General features: G+C 37.4%; 1 protein-coding gene across 1 annotated transcript in view; it reads right to left on the reverse strand.

Annotated features, from left to right (window-relative positions):
• LOC150102968 (speckle targeted PIP5K1A-regulated poly(A) polymerase-like) overlaps positions 1 to 19860 on the reverse strand; it is a 294108-nt gene that overhangs the window by 79277 nt on the left and 194971 nt on the right. Inside the window, exon 3 of the mRNA XM_090398573.1 lies at positions 2103 to 2302. Within this exon, the coding sequence (XP_090254699.1) occupies positions 2103 to 2302 (200 nt within the window). The remainder of the gene's footprint in view (positions 1 to 2102; positions 2303 to 19860) is intronic.

Here is a 19860-nt window from a genome sequence, read left to right on the forward strand (position 1 = left end):
TTCAAATTTCTCTTGGAGAAGAACATCATATTTTAAAATTGTATCTTATCGTAATGCAAAATCACATTTTAAAAAATTAAGATATTAGGAACTGGACAATGTTATCATTTGCAAATGGGTGAGAACTAAATCTAAGTTGGTATGATCACTTAAACAAAATAAGAGAGGAAAGGTTAGCAAAACAAATGTTTGATGCCAAGATGGCAGGAAAAAGAACCAGAAGATGACCAACATCTAGGTGGACCGATGCAGTCAGAACTTCAAAAATATAAGATATGACAATACTGAAGTGCTCACAAGTTACAGACTAATTTAGAAAAATATTGTTGATAGGAGATAAGTAATAATGCAAACTTAATCATATAGTACTGTCATAGTATCCTGTACACCCATTGAAGATAGATATATATATATATATATATATATATATACACACACACACACACATATCTGAAAAACTGATGACGACAATGATTCATCCTTAGTGGAGTTTTCCATGGGACATGCACAAATAAGTCTCATTATCGAAATCTCCAATTTGGTGTTTGTCCACATCACTCTACTTGAAACTACCTGCCATTTCAGATTATTTTTGTGTTTGATGTTGATTGTGTTAATTATTGCCTGAATATAACATCTTGTCATTGTTATTTAGAATTCTTGTTTTCTTTTTTGTTTTCATTGTTTCAGTAATGCCAATTATTTTGACATAGTACTTTTCTTTCTTCTCTCCATTCCACTTTTTCCATCAGTAATGCTTATATCTTGTTTTTCCAGCACTAAATTGGCATGTGGAAGGCTACTGTCCGTTTATTTGAGCTTACTCTGACTGCAATGATTTTCCAATCACATACATAAAACTTACTCCATTGGCATTTGGTATTACATGTGTTGTTGAGGTATAAAGCATGAATTTGTGTAATTTGTGAATTACACAATTACACCATGTACATGCTTGCACAACAAAATAAAATAAACAAAGATGATACATTTATGGGAATAATTACGTGATCATGGTTGATTCACCTAATTGTGCAGTTACAAGCACTTTTAGGTCTCTATCTGCTCAAGTTGGATGAATGCATCAGTTAAGACTAAGAGAGGGAAGGGAGAAGCTTTTCTTAGTACTTTCAGCTCTAAACAACAACTCTCTGCCTTATATCTACTTTTGTATAGTAAAGTTGTTTTCCATCTACCTATGGTTCTATGGTGGTGGGAATCAATGGTATAGTGTGTTATAAAAAGCAGTCAGCCCCATTCAGGATAACTAGATGGATTTCCTTTGTTTACAGCAAACAGAAGATACATCAAACACCAGCTAGAAAATACATTTCATGCCTGTGACATGGATGCTCTTGGTTACCAGATCATGCAACTGATTCCTACTATCACATACAGCAAAAGACGGTGACTACTATATGATAACAGATATAAAGTAAAGAAACATTTCTTGGGTCTATAATATGCTTCAGCCTTTAATACCTGACATACACATGGAACCAACTATTGCCAACTCAGATTTAAGGAATACAGCTTTTTGTTTATCATTTTCCTATGTAGTACATGTAATCATGCACGTTGCAACTGATGTTTTACCATTTCACAGCATGTTGCTATACAGATCTTCTGTTTTGTTACAAAGGCATCTTCCTTCCTTTTATTCTATGTCCTACTACCTCAAAAAGCATTTCTAAAAATAGCAATCCCCAATTTCAAACACATTGTTCTAGAATCATACTCAGAGTAATGTCAAATCCACATCTCTGTTATTCGAAAGAGTGATTCACAACATGAATCACGTTTGATGAGCTTAGACACATCAAGGTGGTGGGCAGCAGCAACAGAAAGTGCAAGTAACATGCAAGAACCACGTGTTACCACTTTCAAAATATCTTTAAAGTAAGGTAAATAAAATGTTGAGTATTTAAAAAACAAAGTGTACTAATTGACAAAAAAAGCCCTATAGCTGCAGTTTAAAGTAAAACCATTAATTAAATTCCTTGTAAGATAAAAAATATTAAACACAAATCTCTAAAACTTCAGAAAAAACTACTACTATTCTTCATTCATTTATTAAAAATCAGAGAACTCAGTAAACATACCAATTCTTTCTCTAAAATAACTTTGACAACTTGACCATAGTGAGAAAAATAATCAGCTAAATGCATTTCTGACGTGCCGCACGGAAATCTCGTAACATATATTGAGAGCTCAGCTTTTTTCTGCCAAGCTATCCAGCATCTTTGTTTTTCAGCTTTCATTATATGCTTTTTACCTCTAAAATGTGCATCCTTTTCACTTTCTGTAATTAGTTCAAGATCAATTTTTGAAATTTCAATAAAATAATAATGTTGCTCCACTGAAATAATAATAATGCAATTTTATTCTGATGAACAGAAACAAACATTTTTACAACAAAAATAATAACTGGTAACTTATGTAACAAATTGTTTATGGTAAAATTTGTGGCAAAATTTTTGCCCAAACATCAAGGATATCCTCAGTACAAATACATTTTTAGATCTCATTCTTTGTCAGCCAGATTTTGACTTGAATGCTTGGTTTTTAGAAAGAAAATACACACTGGTTCATTATATGCAGGTTTGATATACCATTATCCTTGTCAAAATCTGGCAGCACCCGAACCCTAATCTATAAAGCTTACTTCCTTTGCTCTACTAACACCCTGTTGAAATAAATACATCAAATGCATATTTTTGTCTAATAATTATTACAGTGATTCATCAATAACATCAGAAATAATTATAAGCTTCTTCTTCAGACTATAAGGATGAGGCCAACCATTTCGCTCTTTATTAGATTCAATGCACATTTCTGAATGCTCTAAGATACTTAGGTCAATGTTATTAAAGTGTTTTACTGCTCTTTGCTTAAAAAAAGATGGACTTCTTTCTAGTGTTTATCTGATCCCTTTGGACCCTATGGTTTAACTTACTTTGGCCAATCTACTAGATCTACAGCTATTAATCTCAAGGAACATCAGAATTACATTAAATACAAAGAGATGGAACATTTGGTCTTATAAAGCATGTAATCACTGATAAACACCAGGTTCTTTGGAAAAACATTCAAGCCCTAAATAAAAGCAGCTTCTTTATGGAGTAATTATATAAAGAAAGCTGAGAAGCAGTGGGAAATTGTACTTCTCTTCTCTCAGAGTAATGCCACTTAGTGAAATGCCATCAAAAGTTGCTATCAAAATGATGCTCCATTTTTGTAGTGAAGTCGCAATCTGGATTTGGGTTTGATACATTGGGTAGGCGAATAAGTTCGTTCGGTTTATGAGTTAGTACAAGTTTACGGCACTTCACCTGTTGCTATTGTTGCACTACCGTGCAACACTATTGCGCAGTTGAAAGGTGTCATTTCACATAACCTTTCAGTGAATTTTCGTTCGCCCTACTTCAGTTGTGTGTGTGTAACATATGTTTAGAAATGGAAGGAAATAATGTACATTACCAGCATATTTTGCTTTTTTATTTCAAAAAAGGCAAACGAGCTGCAGAGGCCCATAAAAAATATGCAGCATATATGGGGATAGTGCCTTAACAGAACGCATATGCCAAAAGTGGTTTGCCAAATTCCGTTCTGGAGATTTCAACGTCAGTGATGTGCCTCGCATCGGTCGCCTGACCAAGGTTGATTCGAGTGTTGTGAAGGATATCGTCGACAAAAATCCATCACAAACAGTGCGGGAGATTACTGCAGTACTGAACATATCCCATACAAACATTGAAAACCATTTGCACAAGTTAAGATATGTTTCAAAGCTCAATGTTTGGGTGGTGCATGAATTGACTAAGGCCAATATGACTGCTCGCATATCCATCTGTGATTTGCTGCGATGTCACCAAGAAAACGACCCATTTTTGAAGCAGATGATTACAGGATATGAAAAATGGGTTGTGTAGTGTATGATAATGTGGTATGTAAATGATTATATGGACTCCCAAAAATACATAAACAAAATGTGCCATTACGTCCCATAGTGGATGGCATTGATTCCCCCACATATAAATTAACCAAACATTTAGTCAAAACGCTCACACACTATACTGGCAACACACCATCACACATAAAAAACTCAGCCCACTTTAAAGCCAGTATAGAACACCTCTCACTCTAACACACTGACATAATGGTCAGTTTTGACGTCTCCTCCCTATTCACTAATGTCCCACTCAAAGAAACCCTAGAGCTCATCCAAGCCAACTTTCTTCCCGATATCTCAGCCCTATTTCAGTACACAATGAACTCAGGCTATTTCGTTTGGCAAGGAAAATTCTACAAACAGATAGAGGGGACATCCATGAGTTCACCACTCTCCTCACCCTTGGTCAACTTCTTTATGGAGACCTTTGAAGAGAAAGCCTTAAACTCTGCCTCACAAAAACCCACTATTTGGCTTTGATATGTGAATGATGTGTTCGCTATTTGGCCACATGGCTAAGATACACTCCACTCCTTCCTAACACACTTAAACAATCAACACCCCAGAGTCTAGTTCACCTTAGAAAAAGAGGAAAACAACACCCTCCCCTTCCTAGACACTTTCATCACTCGCCAGCCTGATGGATCTTTGATTTTCTCTGTTTACAGAAAACCCACCCATACAGGCAGATACATTCACCAGCAATCCCCCCCCCTCACAATACGGGGTTATAAAAACACTATATAACAGGGCAAAATTAATCTGCTCAGATGACGATGCCATAACCACTGAACTAAACCACATCCTCAACACTTTCTTAGCCAATGGCTATAACCCCCAAAAAATCTAAAAATACTAAAACTATTAAACCACAACCCCCCCCCCTCCACAATAAAGATTACACTAAATCTATCACCATCCCCTACATCCGGGGCACCTCTGAGAAAATAACCAATATCCTCAAAAAATATGACCCGACTTCTTGCTATAGACCATATAAAAAGTTGGCATCCCTTATCCGCTCTACCAAAGACCAACCACTTCCCCTAGACCTACCTGGTGTATACCAGGTCCCTTGCAACTGCAAACTGTCCTACTTTTGCCAAACAGGCAGGACAGCAAATATCAGGATTTCAGAACACAAAGACTACATCCAGTTTCACCAGTACAGCCACTCTGGGCTGGCAGACCATGCCTTAGATACCCGCCATAGAATTCGTTAGAAGAAAACTAAAATAATATACCGCAGCAAGTTCAAATATGAAAGATTATTCAAGGAATCATCAGCAGCCTCTAAAAAACGTTCCAAACCTCAACAAATTTGGGTGCATGAAACTACTCCAAATTTGGGAGACATACATTATGAGAACTTCAGCCCAATGGCCAAGACAACCCACCAGACAGCATCATTAGGACTTTAGGAACAATATTAGTTTCTTGCCTTCTTCCTCATTTGCTTTTGTTAGTGCCGGCGTGCACATACCATATTTTTATGTTCCTGAAGATGGCAACGTGACGTTGCCGAAATATTGAAGTTATTCATTAAAGTTGCCTTTAATTAATATCCTTTATATGCATTGTTAATTCCATAAGCTAATTACCAGATAATGTATAAGGAAAGTGAACAGAGGAATAAAGAGAAAGTTCTTTGAATGAAGAGTGGTTAGTGTGTGGAATGCATTGCCTGAATGAGATATGAATGCAGACACATTGCATCAGTTTAAGGAATGGTTGGATGACCTTTGTGTGTACCTCCCATGATGAGTGTCTCACCTCATGGAAGTCAGTGATATAATATTAATAATATCACTTAATAATAATAATAGTAATTCTGAGAGTGAGTGTTCACAAGAGTTGCGAAGAGCAAGTTGTTGGTGCTCTTTTTTTTGAGCATCAAAAACTTCAGTACAATATGACCATACTACTGTACTAATTCACAATTTCACGTCTTCACATTCATATGATTAATTTTTCTGTTATGTTTGCTGTTTGCATTCCTTCCAACTTATTCATACATGTTGCCCTTGAAATTTGGATGAAAAATTTATAATAAACAATTTGTCACATAAGTCATAGTTATTTATTTTTTATTGCGATTTTTTTTATTTACAAAAATTCTGCAATTTAATCTAACATTAGTTTAGCATACCTATAATTATACACATATAAAAAATAAAAGTTTAGTAATCAAAATATATAAATGACAATAATGTAGATTCAAGATTCAGCTTTTTCAATTACTTACACTATATTATATAGGAACCTCCAGTGAATATAGGGTGTCATATTGGGGGGGGGATTCACTCAGCTCTCACGACATCTAGCATCTTTTAAATTTGTTCACTGATGATGTACTCAACTTCCACCAATAACCTCATGCTCATGCTTGCAAAGGAAAAACTGAGTGCTTAAACCTTTGGCATGCATGCATGCATGCATGCATGCACGCACGCACGCACGCACGCACACACACACACTGTTACTCAGCTTTCAGTTTCTCATATACTGAATGTTTTTTCTTTTGCCTCCACTTATAAAATCCTTTTACCTGTGAATATGTCTATCATCATATTCACATTTATTTTAACTTCTCAGTAGGATTTACAGATCACATTTCCTTACTGTCTTCACACTTATCATTCCAATCATGATATCATTTTTGGCACACCCATATATCTTCACCATGTTTCCTCATCCTACGTATCAAATCTGAGTAAAAGTGTGGGTAAAAGTGAAAAAGACACAATAACTCGTATTCTTTCACCACACCATTCTCTGCATTACTATCCACATTTTAAAATTTAAATTAAAAAGAATTTTAATTTCCAGTCCACCATGGCTCTGAGAGATCACTATTCTCATTTGTTTTTTGGGAGCAAAATATCAATATTGTACATGAACTGGAATCTTTCAAACAGAAATGTATAACTTTGCATTCAACAACATTAAACTAGCATCTATTATCCTATCTACAGCAAGTTTATTCACATCTTGCAGCAACTCCATTCCTTATCACTTGACCCAACTTAGCATCATGCAAACAAATGGAAGCATTTCCAAATGCTATATAAAATGAACAGTAACTATCCAAGGAAAAGCCCTGAAGTACATCACTGTTCACCCTCAATCTCTGTGACTCGGTCCATACATGCATTACTTGGAATACCTGTTCTTAAAGTATTCTCTTGTATATGTCACTAGTTTCTTCATCTCATCTGCAGTTCATACAATAATAGTTTATTTTTATCAGAGTTGTAATTTTATGATTGTTGTGTGATAATCACCATGAAGGAATTGAGGTAGAACCTTGTAACTTACATATCATTCTACTTATTCCTCATGAAGTGTTATACACTTGTAACAATGCTTCTGCATCATTTGCAATCCTCTGAGAAAAAAGTCTTTCCCTTGTTGCACAAACCAGTCACTTTTCTTCTAGGTGTTTATCAGAACTTTTCAGTCCCAGCCTCCTGATATATAATAATTTCCAGTGCCATTTTGCCAAATGCTACGAGAATTTGACAAAATCCATTCCTACAATAAAGAGTCAAGAAAGGTGTACCCATATATTATTACTACAATAAAGAGCCAAGAGGCTATTTTTTTTGGCGACCTAAATTAAGTTAAGGGGATAATAAATCCCTCATTATATCAAAGCCGAATAAGAAACTAAAGGTCGAAACCGGTCTGGGTAGTGACCTTCCCTCATAATGTAAAACAGTAATACATTTCCAAGGAACTGCGTTTTACATTATGAGAAAATATTAAGGACAGTGATCGAAACTTGCTCTACATTTGCTCCGAGTTGTCCTCGTGTTGCTACAAGGTGTTGACTTACGCTTGGACTCGCCGAAAGTTCTTCAGCATGAAACTCTTAGATTCCGATCTTTGAGTTTCATATTCGGCATGAAATAATGAGGAATTATTTTATCTTAACTTAATTTATGTCACCAAAAAAAATAGCCTCTTGGCTCTTTATTGTAGTAATAATATAGTAATAATTAATTGTAGTAATAATATATATATATATGTGTGTGTGTGTGTACACCTTTCTGGCAATTCGTATAGTAAAGTATGTAAGTTCGATTCACTTAAACCTTGGTATTATCCAGGTCTACCTACTCACTGATGAGACATCAATAAAGATCGAAACCGGTCTAGGTAGTGACCTTACCTCATAATGTAAAACAGTAATACATCTCCTAAGAGCTGCATTTAACATTATGAGAAAATATTAAGGATAGTGATCGAAACTTGCTCCACCTTTGCTCCGAGTTGCCCTAGTGTTGTACTACCAGGTGTTGACTGACGCTTGGACTCGCCGAAAGTTCTTCAGCATGAAACGCTTAGATTCTGATCTTTGAGTTTCTTATTCGGCTTTGAAATAATGAGGAATTATTTTATCTTAACTTAATTTATGTCGCCAAAAAAATAGCCTCTTGGCTCTTTATTGTAGTAATAATATAGTAATAATTAATTGTAGTAATAATATATATATATATATATGTGTGTGTGTACACCTTTCTGGCAATTCGTATAATAAAGTATGTAAGTTCGATTCACTTAAACCTTGGTATTATCCAGGTCTACCTACTCACTGATGAGACATCAATAAAGATCGAAACCGGTCTAGGTAGTGACCTTACCTCATAATGTAAAACAGTAATACATCTCCTAAGAGCTGCATTTAACATTATGAGAAAATATTAAGGATAGTGATCGAAACTTGCTCCACCTTTGCTCCGAGTTGCCCTAGTGTTGTACTACCAGGTGTTGACTGACGCTTGGACTCGCCGAAAGTTCTTCAGCATGAAACGCTTAGATTCTGATCTTTGAGTGTCTTATTCAGCTTTGAAATAATGAGGGATTATTTTATCTTAACTTAATTTAATTTACGCCGCCAAAAAAAATAGCCTCTTGGCTTGTTATTGTAGTAATAATAATATATATATATATATATATATATATATATATATATATGGGTACACCTTTCTGGCAATTCGTATAGTCAAGCATGTAAGTTTAGTTCACTTAAACCTTGGTATTATCCAGGTCTATCTACTCACTGATGAGACCTCAATAAAGGTCGAAACCGGTCTGGGTAATGACCTACCCCCATAATGTAAAACAGTAATACATCTCCAAGAAGCTGCGTTTTACATTATAAGAAAATATTAAGGGCAGTGATCGAAACTTGCTCCACCTTTGCTCAGAGTTGCCCTAGTGTTGTATTACCAGGTGTTGACTGACGCTTAGACTCGCCGAAAGTTCTTCAGCATGAAACCCTTAGATTCCGATCTTCGAGTGTCTTATTCGGCTTTGAAATAATGAGGGATTTATTATTACCCTTAACTTAATTTATGTTGCCAAAAAAAATAGCCTCTTGGCTCTTTATTGTAGTAATAATATATGGGTACACCATTCTGGCAATTCGTATAGTAAAGTATGTAAGTTCGGTTCACTTAAACCTTGGTATTATCCAGGTCTACCTACTCACTGATGAGACCTCAATAAAGGTCGAAACTGGTCTGGGTAATGAACTTCCCTCATAATGTAAAACAGTAATACATCTCCAAGGAGCTGCGTTTTAATTATGAGAAAATATTAAGGACAGTAATTGAAACTTACTTCACCTTTGCTCCGAGTTGCCCTAGTGTTGTACTACAAGGTGTTGACTTACGCTTGGACTCGCCGAAAGTTCTTCAGCATGAAACTCTTAGATTCCGATCTTCGAGTTTCTTATTCGGCTTTGAAATAATGAGGAATTATTTTATCTTAACTTAATTTAATTTACATCGCCAAAAAAAATAGCCTCTTGGCTCTTTATTGTAGTAATAATATAGTAATAATTAATTGTAGTAATAATATATATATATATGGGTACACCTTTCTGGCAATTCGCATAGTAAAGTATGTAAGTTCGGTTCACTTAAACATTGGAATTATCCAGCTCTACCTACTCACTGATGAGACCTCAATAAAGGTCGAAACTGGTCTGGGTAGTGACCCTCCCTCATAATGTAAAGCAGTAATACATCTCCAAGGAGCTACGTTTTAATTATGAGAAAATATTAAGGACAGTGACCGAAACTTGCTCCACCTTTGCTCCGAGTTGCCCTAGTATTGTACTACAAGGTGTTGACTTACGCTTGGACTCGCCGAAAGTTCTTCAGCATGAAACTCTTAGATTCCAATCTTCGAGTGTCTTATTCGGCTTTGAAATAATGAGGGATTTATTATCCACTTAACTTAAAATCCATTCATCTTCTCATCTTAGATGAAAGCAAATTAACGCAAAAATCTTCCTAAACAAAGCCATACTGTTCATTACAAAGCACTGTCTTTTTCTCTACTCTTCTCTGAAGTCTTATTCTTATGAACTTCATCAAGACCATCACTCCCACTATAGCAATACTAAATTATCTTTAACTTGGTGCTCCACTTTTGAAAGTGTAAAGAGATTACCTCACCTTTGTTTTCAACCAGGAGATAGTATTGTATGTAATTTAAGTTAATTCCTTTGTACACCGTCTCTGTCTAAAGTTACTTTGCACAAAGATACTCTCAAAGATATCTTGCTGAAGTTTCCAAGATATGAAGTAATTCCAAACTCTGACACTCTGTTATAAACTAAAGCCTATCCTACATTCACAGATTAATTTTGAAATAAATAGTCAAGTATTCTTAAACAACATTTTATTCTGCATATTTGCAAGTCATTGCTATTCTTATAAAAACCAGTGATATTCTTAAAAATTAATTCAACAAGACCAATATTCATTTGATTCACTGCTAACTGTAATTCTTCCTACACCCTCTTTAAATGTTGAGTAAGTATGCAATTGTAGTGTACAGTAGGTATAAGCTTATTTTTGCAATTCACAACATGAATTAGCTTAGAGTAATTATATACATGAACATGCACGACGAAAAAGACCTCTTAATATTGTTATTGAAAAAACAATTATCTTGCAAAGATGAGTCAGAGACCAGATCACGTTATCGACATTAAGTTGTGAAAAGTCAGGAAACATTGTTAGTGTTAACCATTTTCTATTGTTTTCCTCAACTTTATTATTGAATTATTTATATGGATAATTTATATAAATTCACACTTCATTGTTAATAATACTGTTAATAATAATAATGATGATGATGGAACTGGAAGAAAACAAGATCATGATTGTCAGAGGAGACTTGAATAGACACATAGGAAGAGAGAATAGAGACTGTGAAAGGGTGCATGGCAGCCATGGAATGGGAATGATGAACCAGGAAGGATAGAGGATTGTGGACCTCACAGTGTTTGATATCTGGTAATTGTGAACTCGTTTTTCTACAAGAGGGAAGTACATTTGATAACATTTAGAAGTGGTAAACAGTTCACAGATTGACTACATTTTGACTAGAAGAAAACATCTTAAGGAAGTGACAAACTGTACGGTAATCCCAACAGATCAAGTGGAGCAGCAACAATGGCTGTTGTGCACAGACTTTAAAATAAGGTCGAAGATAAGAACCCTTGGAAGCCATGGGATGAAGAAAATTAAGTGGTTTTGCTTAAAAGAAGAGAGTGTGAGGAATCGTTTTAGGGAGAGGGTGTTATATAGGATTTTGGCTGGACCAGAAAGTGTACAAGTCAAGATTGGTGGACACATAATTCAAAAGCAATTCTAAGCTGTGCAATCAAGGTGCTTGGTGAAACATCTGGAAAGATTTGAAAGTAGAAGGCGGGGTTGGTGGTGGAATAATGTACGAAAAGCAGTGATGGCTAAGAGGAGGGCAAAGCAGAAGTGGGACAAGTCAAGAGTGGAAGAGGACAGAGAGGAGTACAGAGAGAGAGAAAGTGAGAAGCCAAGAGAGTTGTGGTGCAGGAAGGCCATAGCATATCAAGATCTTTATGATCAATTAGAAACAAAGTAAGGACAGAGAAAAATTTATCGATTAAAATGTAGAAATAAGGCATCAAAGGATATCTTACATGTGAAGCAGATCAAAGACTCTGGAGGAAGCGTATTGAGGAGGGATGTGGATATAAGAAACAGATGGAGAATATACTTTGAAGGACTTTTGAATGAGGAAAATGCGAGGATTCACAGAGAAGATAGGCAGCCTTATGAGGGGGATGGTGCAGAACATCAGTAGAGTGGAAGTGAAGGAGACTATGAAGAGGATGTAGAATGTGAAATTGGTGGGCCCCTAACAGGATCCTAGTGGAGGCATGGAAGGCACTGAGGATAAGGGAATTGACCTGCCGTGGGCCTGTTCATAAAAGTTTGCCAACAGGAAAATATACCCGAGGAGTGGAGGGGAAAGTACTCTTCCCCATCTACAAGAGTAAAGGGGATGCACAAGACTGTAAGAATTACAGAGGAATAATGCTGATATAACACACACAATGAAAATCCTAGAAAGGGTTCTTGATGGAAGATTGAGGAAGGAGGTGGAGATTGCAAAGGAACAACTGGGCTTCATGCCTGGTCGATCAATGACAGATGCTATCTTTGGGTTATGGCATATGATGGAAAAGTTTCGAGAGAAACAATGGGAGCTACATCTGGTGTTTATTGATCTGGAGAAAGCGTACAATAGATTGCCAAAGTAAGAAGTCTGGAGGTGTCTGAGGGAGAAGAAACCAGAGAAATATGTCAGGTTGGTGCAAGAGATGTACAGAAATGTGAAGACAAGAGTTCGGACCTGCCTGGGACAGACAAAGTTTTCAAGTGACAGTTGGCTTGCATCAAGGATCAGCATTAAGTCCTTTCCTGTTTATTATTGTGATGGAGGTGGTGACGGAGGAGGTGAGAGAAGATGCACCCTGGACAATGTTGTATGCGGATGACATCGTGCTGTGTGCAGAATCAAGAGAAGAAGTGGCAGCCAAACTGGAAAGATGGAGGAAAGTATGGAAGAGAGGTATGAGACTGAGCAGAAGTAAGACAGAGTATATGTGTTGTAAAGTGGATGGCGGCCAGGAGAGAGATCTGAAGCTGGAAGGAAATGTCATCAGGAAGATTAGGGACTTTAGATACTTAGGTTCAACAGTGGAAGAGGATGAAGGGGGCTGAGAAGGAAGTAGGATGCAGGATACAAGAAGGATGGAGGAACTGGAGAGAGATGGCTGGAGCACTATGCGATAAGAGGGAGCTGATCAATCTAAAAGGCAAAATCTATAGTACCATAATGAGACCAGATATGATGTATGCTATGGAAACTGTGGCCATGAGGAAAAATAATATCAGCAGGATGGAGGTAGCATAGATGAGAATGCTTGGGTGGATATCCAGTGTGACCAGAAAGGATCATCTGAGAAATTACTATGTGAGGGGGAATGGTGAAAGTTACGAATTTAGGAGCAAAGATACAGGAGGCAAGGTTGAGATGGTTTGGTCATGTGAGGAGGGAGGACAAATATGTGGGAAGAAAGGTCATGAAGATGGATGGAAGGAGGAAGCACGGGTGACCAAAGAAGAGATAGAGGGAGCTGGTGGAGGAGGACTCGAGAATGAAGAAGTTGGATGTGATTACAGCAAAAGACAGGAGGAGGTGGAGGAGACTCGCCAAAAACAGTGACCCCATTTAAGTGGGACAAGCTGCAGAAGAAGAAGACTGCTAATAATACTTTAAATCAGGGGGTCTTCAATGCATGGCCCATGAAGTTCTTTGCCATGGCCCGCCGGCCATTTGAAAAAATAACTACTTAACATTAAAACATGATTAAATAAAAAATAATTTCAATGAAGCCCACAGGCCACTAAGATATACGGTGGTATTTAGAATTGTAAGATGCTTTCCAGATTCACAAGGAACACTGTGCATTTGATACTTTACATAAAATCCTATAAAAATAAATATTAAATCACATGCTTTTTCAGCCATCTACCAGCGCCAAGCAGTACTTAAATACTAGTACTAACGTCACAGGTTGAAGCAGTAGTTCGTTCGAGTGCGCTGTCTAGTGCCTTCCAGATACATCTTGATACTTCGTTATTTTCATATAAATACAAGAGGATCTCATCCACAGTCAGTCAGTCATGAAGAGTGTGATAGATATTCGTGTATAAGCACCTGCAGGTTCGTCGTGTCAGCCATAGCCTATTGTGGTTTTATATTGCCACTTTTTTTATTAGTGTGAGACATATTCAGTGAATAATAACCGTTACACGGCCATTTTGGATCATTTTTTGGGTTCACCTTCCATCACTATGGCTTCTATGAGTAAAAAGCGTAAATCAAGTGATTCTTGTCGGGTTTTTAATGAAAAGTGGACCAATTTGTACTTTTTTTTGCCGATCGACAATAAGCCAGTGTGTTTAATTTGTCATGAGTCAGTGTCAATATCAAAAGAATACAACATAAATCGACACTATCAGACAAAGTATGCACCGAATTTCGATCACCTTCAAGGGTGGCTTCGTGTGGACAAAGTGAACCGTCTCTAAATTGATTTAGAATGCCAGCAGGAAACGTTTAAAAGGCAGAGGAAAGAGAGCGAAGCGTGTGTCGAAGTAAGTTATGTAATAGCTGAAAAAATTGCTAACTCAAAAGCCTTCTTGGACAGCAAGTTTTTGAAAGCGTGTCTCATCGCTGCTAGGGAAATTCTGTGCCCAAATCTGGTGTAACTGTAGCATGAAGTGTCGAAGATCTTGCTAATGACACTGAAGGAACTTTAAAAAAACGGTCATCTGAATGTACATCATATACTCTTGCTTTAGATGACAGTACACATGTGAAGGATACAGCACAACTGGCTATCTTTGTCCGTGGCAGTGATCAACAATTCACTGAGACAGAAGAACTGCTAGCGCTCGTACCTATGAAGGGAATGATGAAAGGCAGTGATGTTCTTGAAGCTGCCAAGAAAACGCTCCAGCGTTTCAACCTCAGCTTAACATGTTCGCTGCCACGCTCCTCAGGCAGAGTTTGTAACCGCATGCCAAGCACTTTCACTTCTATCAGTATGAGTTATCTCGTAGCTGGCTTATCAGACAAAATTTTGTTTCCTACACCAACTACGAGTAATCGCATATCACCATGTCTTACATGCACTGACAACTGTGTAAATTGAGTTTAGAGTCAGTGACGTTCAGCATTCAGTGCAGTAAGGTTTACTGCATCTAGTCTTAAAATTATTTAAAATTATCTAAATTATCTAATAAAACTTTAATTATGCCATGGCCAGCAAAAGAATGCTTACTGATGAAAAATTAGAAGCTTACACTAATATGAGCAATGATGAATGGGATGAGTTATTTGGTTCTGATTCCAAAGATGATTATAATCCTACAGACGACTCTAGCGATGACATATACATAAATATATGTATATGTTGAAAAAAATTCAAAAAATTGTTTTACATTAATAAATAGACAGTTTATGCAACAATACCTCTTATAATATACTATACTGTTGCTGAAATTATTTTCCTTCTACCAAGCCTCCAGACGTTCTCTCCGCTTTATTCACAAGCCAAAGGTCCAAATTAATGTGCTTATACTACAGGTTAACTCGTGCTTGGCATAGGAGGTCGGTAATCATACAAGTATATTCATAGTTGGCTTGTGAGGTTCATATACCAACTACGAGTATACTCGTAGCTGGCAGCAAAAATGTTAACCAACCAGGGAGTCAAGGACTCATCAAGGAAGTCTATAAATCACCAAAACCAGCTATCATACCTTCCCTTAAATTCATTCACACTGGATGCACTCACTACCCCTAAGGGCAAATTATTCCACTCACTCACTGCTTTCCAGGAGTAAAATCTAGCTCTTACCCCTTTCTTGACTGTGAACAAACTTAACTTCCATGGATGCCCGTGTTCTCTCACCACCTTCCATATAATGAAAAATTTCATCAGTTGGTATCCTATAACACCCATTCAAAAGTTTATAGACCTCTATCATATCACCCCTCTTTCTCCTGTTAACCAGAGTCTGCAATCCACATACTCGCAATATGTCCATACAATTTAAATCCCATAATCCAGATATAATCTTTGTAACTCTTCTTTGCACTCTTTTCACAGCCTTCTTTATCCCCTTGGAACCTGGGAGACCAAATTTGAACACAATAATCCAGGTGTGGTTGTATCAAAGCCTTATAAAGAGGTAAAATGACTTCTTTATTCTTACATGTCAAGGTTAGCTTCAACATCGCAATTAGCTGTATTTGCATCTCAACATCCTCTGAATTGTATTTGCAACTTTTGCTATGTGACCTTTGAATTTTAAATTCCTATCCAGCAATACGCCAAGATCCCATGCCTATTCAGTTTCTTGTAGTATAACTCCGCTAATATAATATGCCACTGGAAATCTAATTATGCCAAAATGCATAACTTTACTCTTACTAACATTAAACTGACAGCCATTTTCGTTTGCCCAAATTTCCAGTCTATTCAAATCATTTTGTAATTGCTGAATATCAGTAGCATCCCTGATTGCCCTGCCTATCTTTGCATTATCAGCAAACATTTGCACATCTGATGTTAGATTCTTCCTGATGTCATTAATGTACAGATTGAACAATAATGGCCCAAGGATTGAACTCTGAGGTACACCACTGGTCACCTTAAATCTGGCAGATTCACACCCACGATATACCACTTTTTGATATCTGTCTGTCAACCATCCCGTGATCCAAGTCAAGAGTTGATATTCCAATCCCATATTCTCCAATTTATGCAACAGCTTTTCATGTGGTATCTATCAAATGCCTTAGAAAAATCCAACATTACCATTGTGTATGAATTCCCTTTATCGAACTCGGCCATAACATTGTTATAAAATATGAGCAAATTGCTAAAACATGACCTTCCTTTAGTAAACCCATGCTGTTCCTTGCGGAGTATAGCATGTTTGTCTACCTATATGGGGAATTAAGCAAATTTGATGTTAATAAAGCTGTGGGACTTGATAATATATCACCATGTATTTTGAAAGCAAGTGTTCCAGGAGTTGGCATCTGTCTTGACATATTTTTTTTAATACGACTCTTGCATTGGTTTGAGGCCTTACAAGAAGATGTTGTGGCCTTACAATCTTGCCCTCCTTTCACTCCTTTGGACTGGAAGGAGGGCAAGATTGCGGCATTTCATAAAGGAGGTGGTAGAACTCGAGCATAGGATTATAGGCCTATATGTGTGTGTCAGATGTTGTGGTTAAGGTGTTGGAGAAGCTGGTGAGAACCAGGATCTAGAATTGGGTTGACAACAATGGTATTCTCTTTGATGGACAACATGGATTTGCTAAAGGGAGGTCATGTTTTAGTAATTTACTTATTACAATAAGGTGAGGGCTTCACTGGACAGAGGAGATGGATACATAGCAGTATTCTTAGATTTTACAAAGGCGTTTGATAGATTACTGCATGATAAGTTGATAGTCAAACTAGAGAGGATGAGGTTGGATATTAGATTAGTGCATTGGATCAGGGACTGGCTATATGATAAGCATCAGCAAGTTGTGCAAGGGGAACAATATCCCTGAAGAGGAAAGTCACTAGTGGCGTGCCCCAGCATCTATGATATGGAAAATATCATAGATGCTTAATGATATTAAGCATCTGTTAAGGACAACTACCCGCTTGGTGTCGCACTGATTTGATCGTCGGCTTGTTGACAGCTCCTGAGAAGATTAGTAGTATTTTGTGTTAACATTGGCAATTTTACTAGAATTTTAAATAGTATTGTTTGCTTTTTGTTTCTTGGTGTGTCTATGCAATTTTTGTGTGTTTTCTGTAATTTTAAGTATTATTTTTAAGATAAGATAGCATACATTTGGCACCGATAAAGAAAAAAATGGCAACCAGGTCACCATGTTTGCTTAAGAGTTTTGATGTAAACGAATTTATGCAATGTGCTGTCTGTGAGATGTATGCTTTGCGAAGAGCGGTGGGAGTCTGGTGATAGTGGAGTTAATATGTACAGAAAGTGTAATGAGAATGAGGATCTCAAGCATGTTTCGGGTGGCGAGAGTGATATCGTTAACGATAGTCAGAATGTAGAAAATGGCGGTGTGATAGAGAATTGCGTGGTAGTGCCAGATAGTTGTGAGAGCATCGTTGAAAGTGTAAATGAAGGTAGAAATACAGAACGAATGGATGATTTGATTGATAATGAAAATGGTGAGATAAATGCGAGTAGTGAAATTGCGCGTTTGAATGGTGCGATACACAGAGCGAAAAGGCAACTGGAGCGTATGGAAAAATGTGTGCTGAACGTACTGACTAATAACCGGCATAAGTCTGTGACGACAAATAATAGAATGTTCGTAAACGTCAATAAAATGAAGGAGCGAGTGCTGTATGGGGATTTGCTATTAAGAGGTGTGATAGTTGAGAGTTTAACAAAGTCGTACCAGCCAGGTGCGAACATAAAGGACGCCAGCGAATCTATTTGAGTGCAAAAACAGAGGGTGAAAGAGATGATAATCGTGGCAGGAACAAATGATTTGAAAGAGGACAAAATGGAAATGATAGAGGATGTGAGGGAATTACTTGAGGTAGCAAAAGTACAGCAGTGAATAGAACATATGCAAGAATGGTGATAGAAAAAATTTGTACAGCGCATCACCATTCTTGTGCATGACAGTGAAGTGTTTAGAAGGAGGGCCATAATTGCCAATGACTTTATGCGTGGGTTATGCATTGAGAGTGGTGTGGAATTTGTGGATGTGTGGAATGAGTTCGATGGGCAAAAGGACTTATATAAGATGGATGGGTTACATTTGAATGGAGTTGGTGTACGGAGACTTGAAAAAGTGTTGATGAATGATGTGGAAGTGGATGTACAGACTCAGGGAAATTAGATTTATTAAGAGGGGGGGGGAGTAGATATGCAGACTTTAGGGAGGCAGTCAAGTGTATGAATGAGTATATTATGCCCGAGCAAGTACAAAGGACAACAAATCAGAATGGGATAGTTAGTATAAGGCATCAAAGTAGGGATCGGACAAATGGGCTTCTGCAATTCATGTACACTAATGCCAGGAGTGTTAGGAACAAGAAGGAAGAGTTTTTGGCCTTGATTGGCACTTCCAGGCCACAGGTTGTTGGTATTAGTGAAACATGGCTGACAGAAGATGATAAAGCTAGTGGGATTGAATGCGACGGGTATAGCAAGTTCAGGAGTGACAGGGAGAATAAAAAGGGGGAGGAGTGTTATTGATGATAGCTGATGAGTTGCAGCCAAGGAGTATAGAAGTTGAACTGCAGGATAGAGAAAAGAGCACATTTGAGGCTATTTGTTGTGAGATAGAGATCTGATGTAGCAGAACAAAATATACAATTGGGTGCTGCTATAGACCAGGTGATGAAATAGATGGTGGGGATAGTATGCATAGGCAAATAGAAGAAATGAGTGGAAGGAGGGTAATTATTATGGGGGATTTCAATTATGGTAACATTAACGGGAAAGAGGAGAGGGCATATGGGAGGAAGGAATTGGATTTTATGTGGCTATTAAGGGACAACTATCTGCGACAGCATGTAATAGAAAATACCAAGGAGTAGAGAGTGCTTGACCTAGTAATTGCATCTGAGAATGTGGCTGTAATGAACATGACCATGTTGCCACCAATTGGTGAGAGTGATCATAAGGTCATGACTTGGGAGGTGGCTAAAGGAGTGGAATTTACAATTAAGACAGGGTACATGTGGAATTACCGGGCTGGTAAGTATGACAAGCTTAGGAGTGTGCTTGGCTCAGTGTCATGGCATGTAAAACTGCAAGGGCTGGATGTTGATAGTGCATGGGAGGTGGTTAAGAAGTGTTTGCAGGAGGCAACGGTTGACTGTATACCAAGAGTCCGAATAATAAATCAAGTAGGGGTTATATGGATGAATAACACTATTAAGCTTCAGCTGCAAAAAAAGAAACAATTGTGGAGGGAATTTAAGGAGAAAGG

The sequence above is a fragment of the Typopeltis vanoorti genome, chromosome 9, assembly GCF_054136105.1.
Source record: "Typopeltis vanoorti isolate ZY-2024b chromosome 9, IOZ_Tvanoo_1.0, whole genome shotgun sequence".
Lineage (NCBI taxonomy): Eukaryota > Metazoa > Arthropoda > Arachnida > Uropygi > Thelyphonidae > Typopeltis > Typopeltis vanoorti.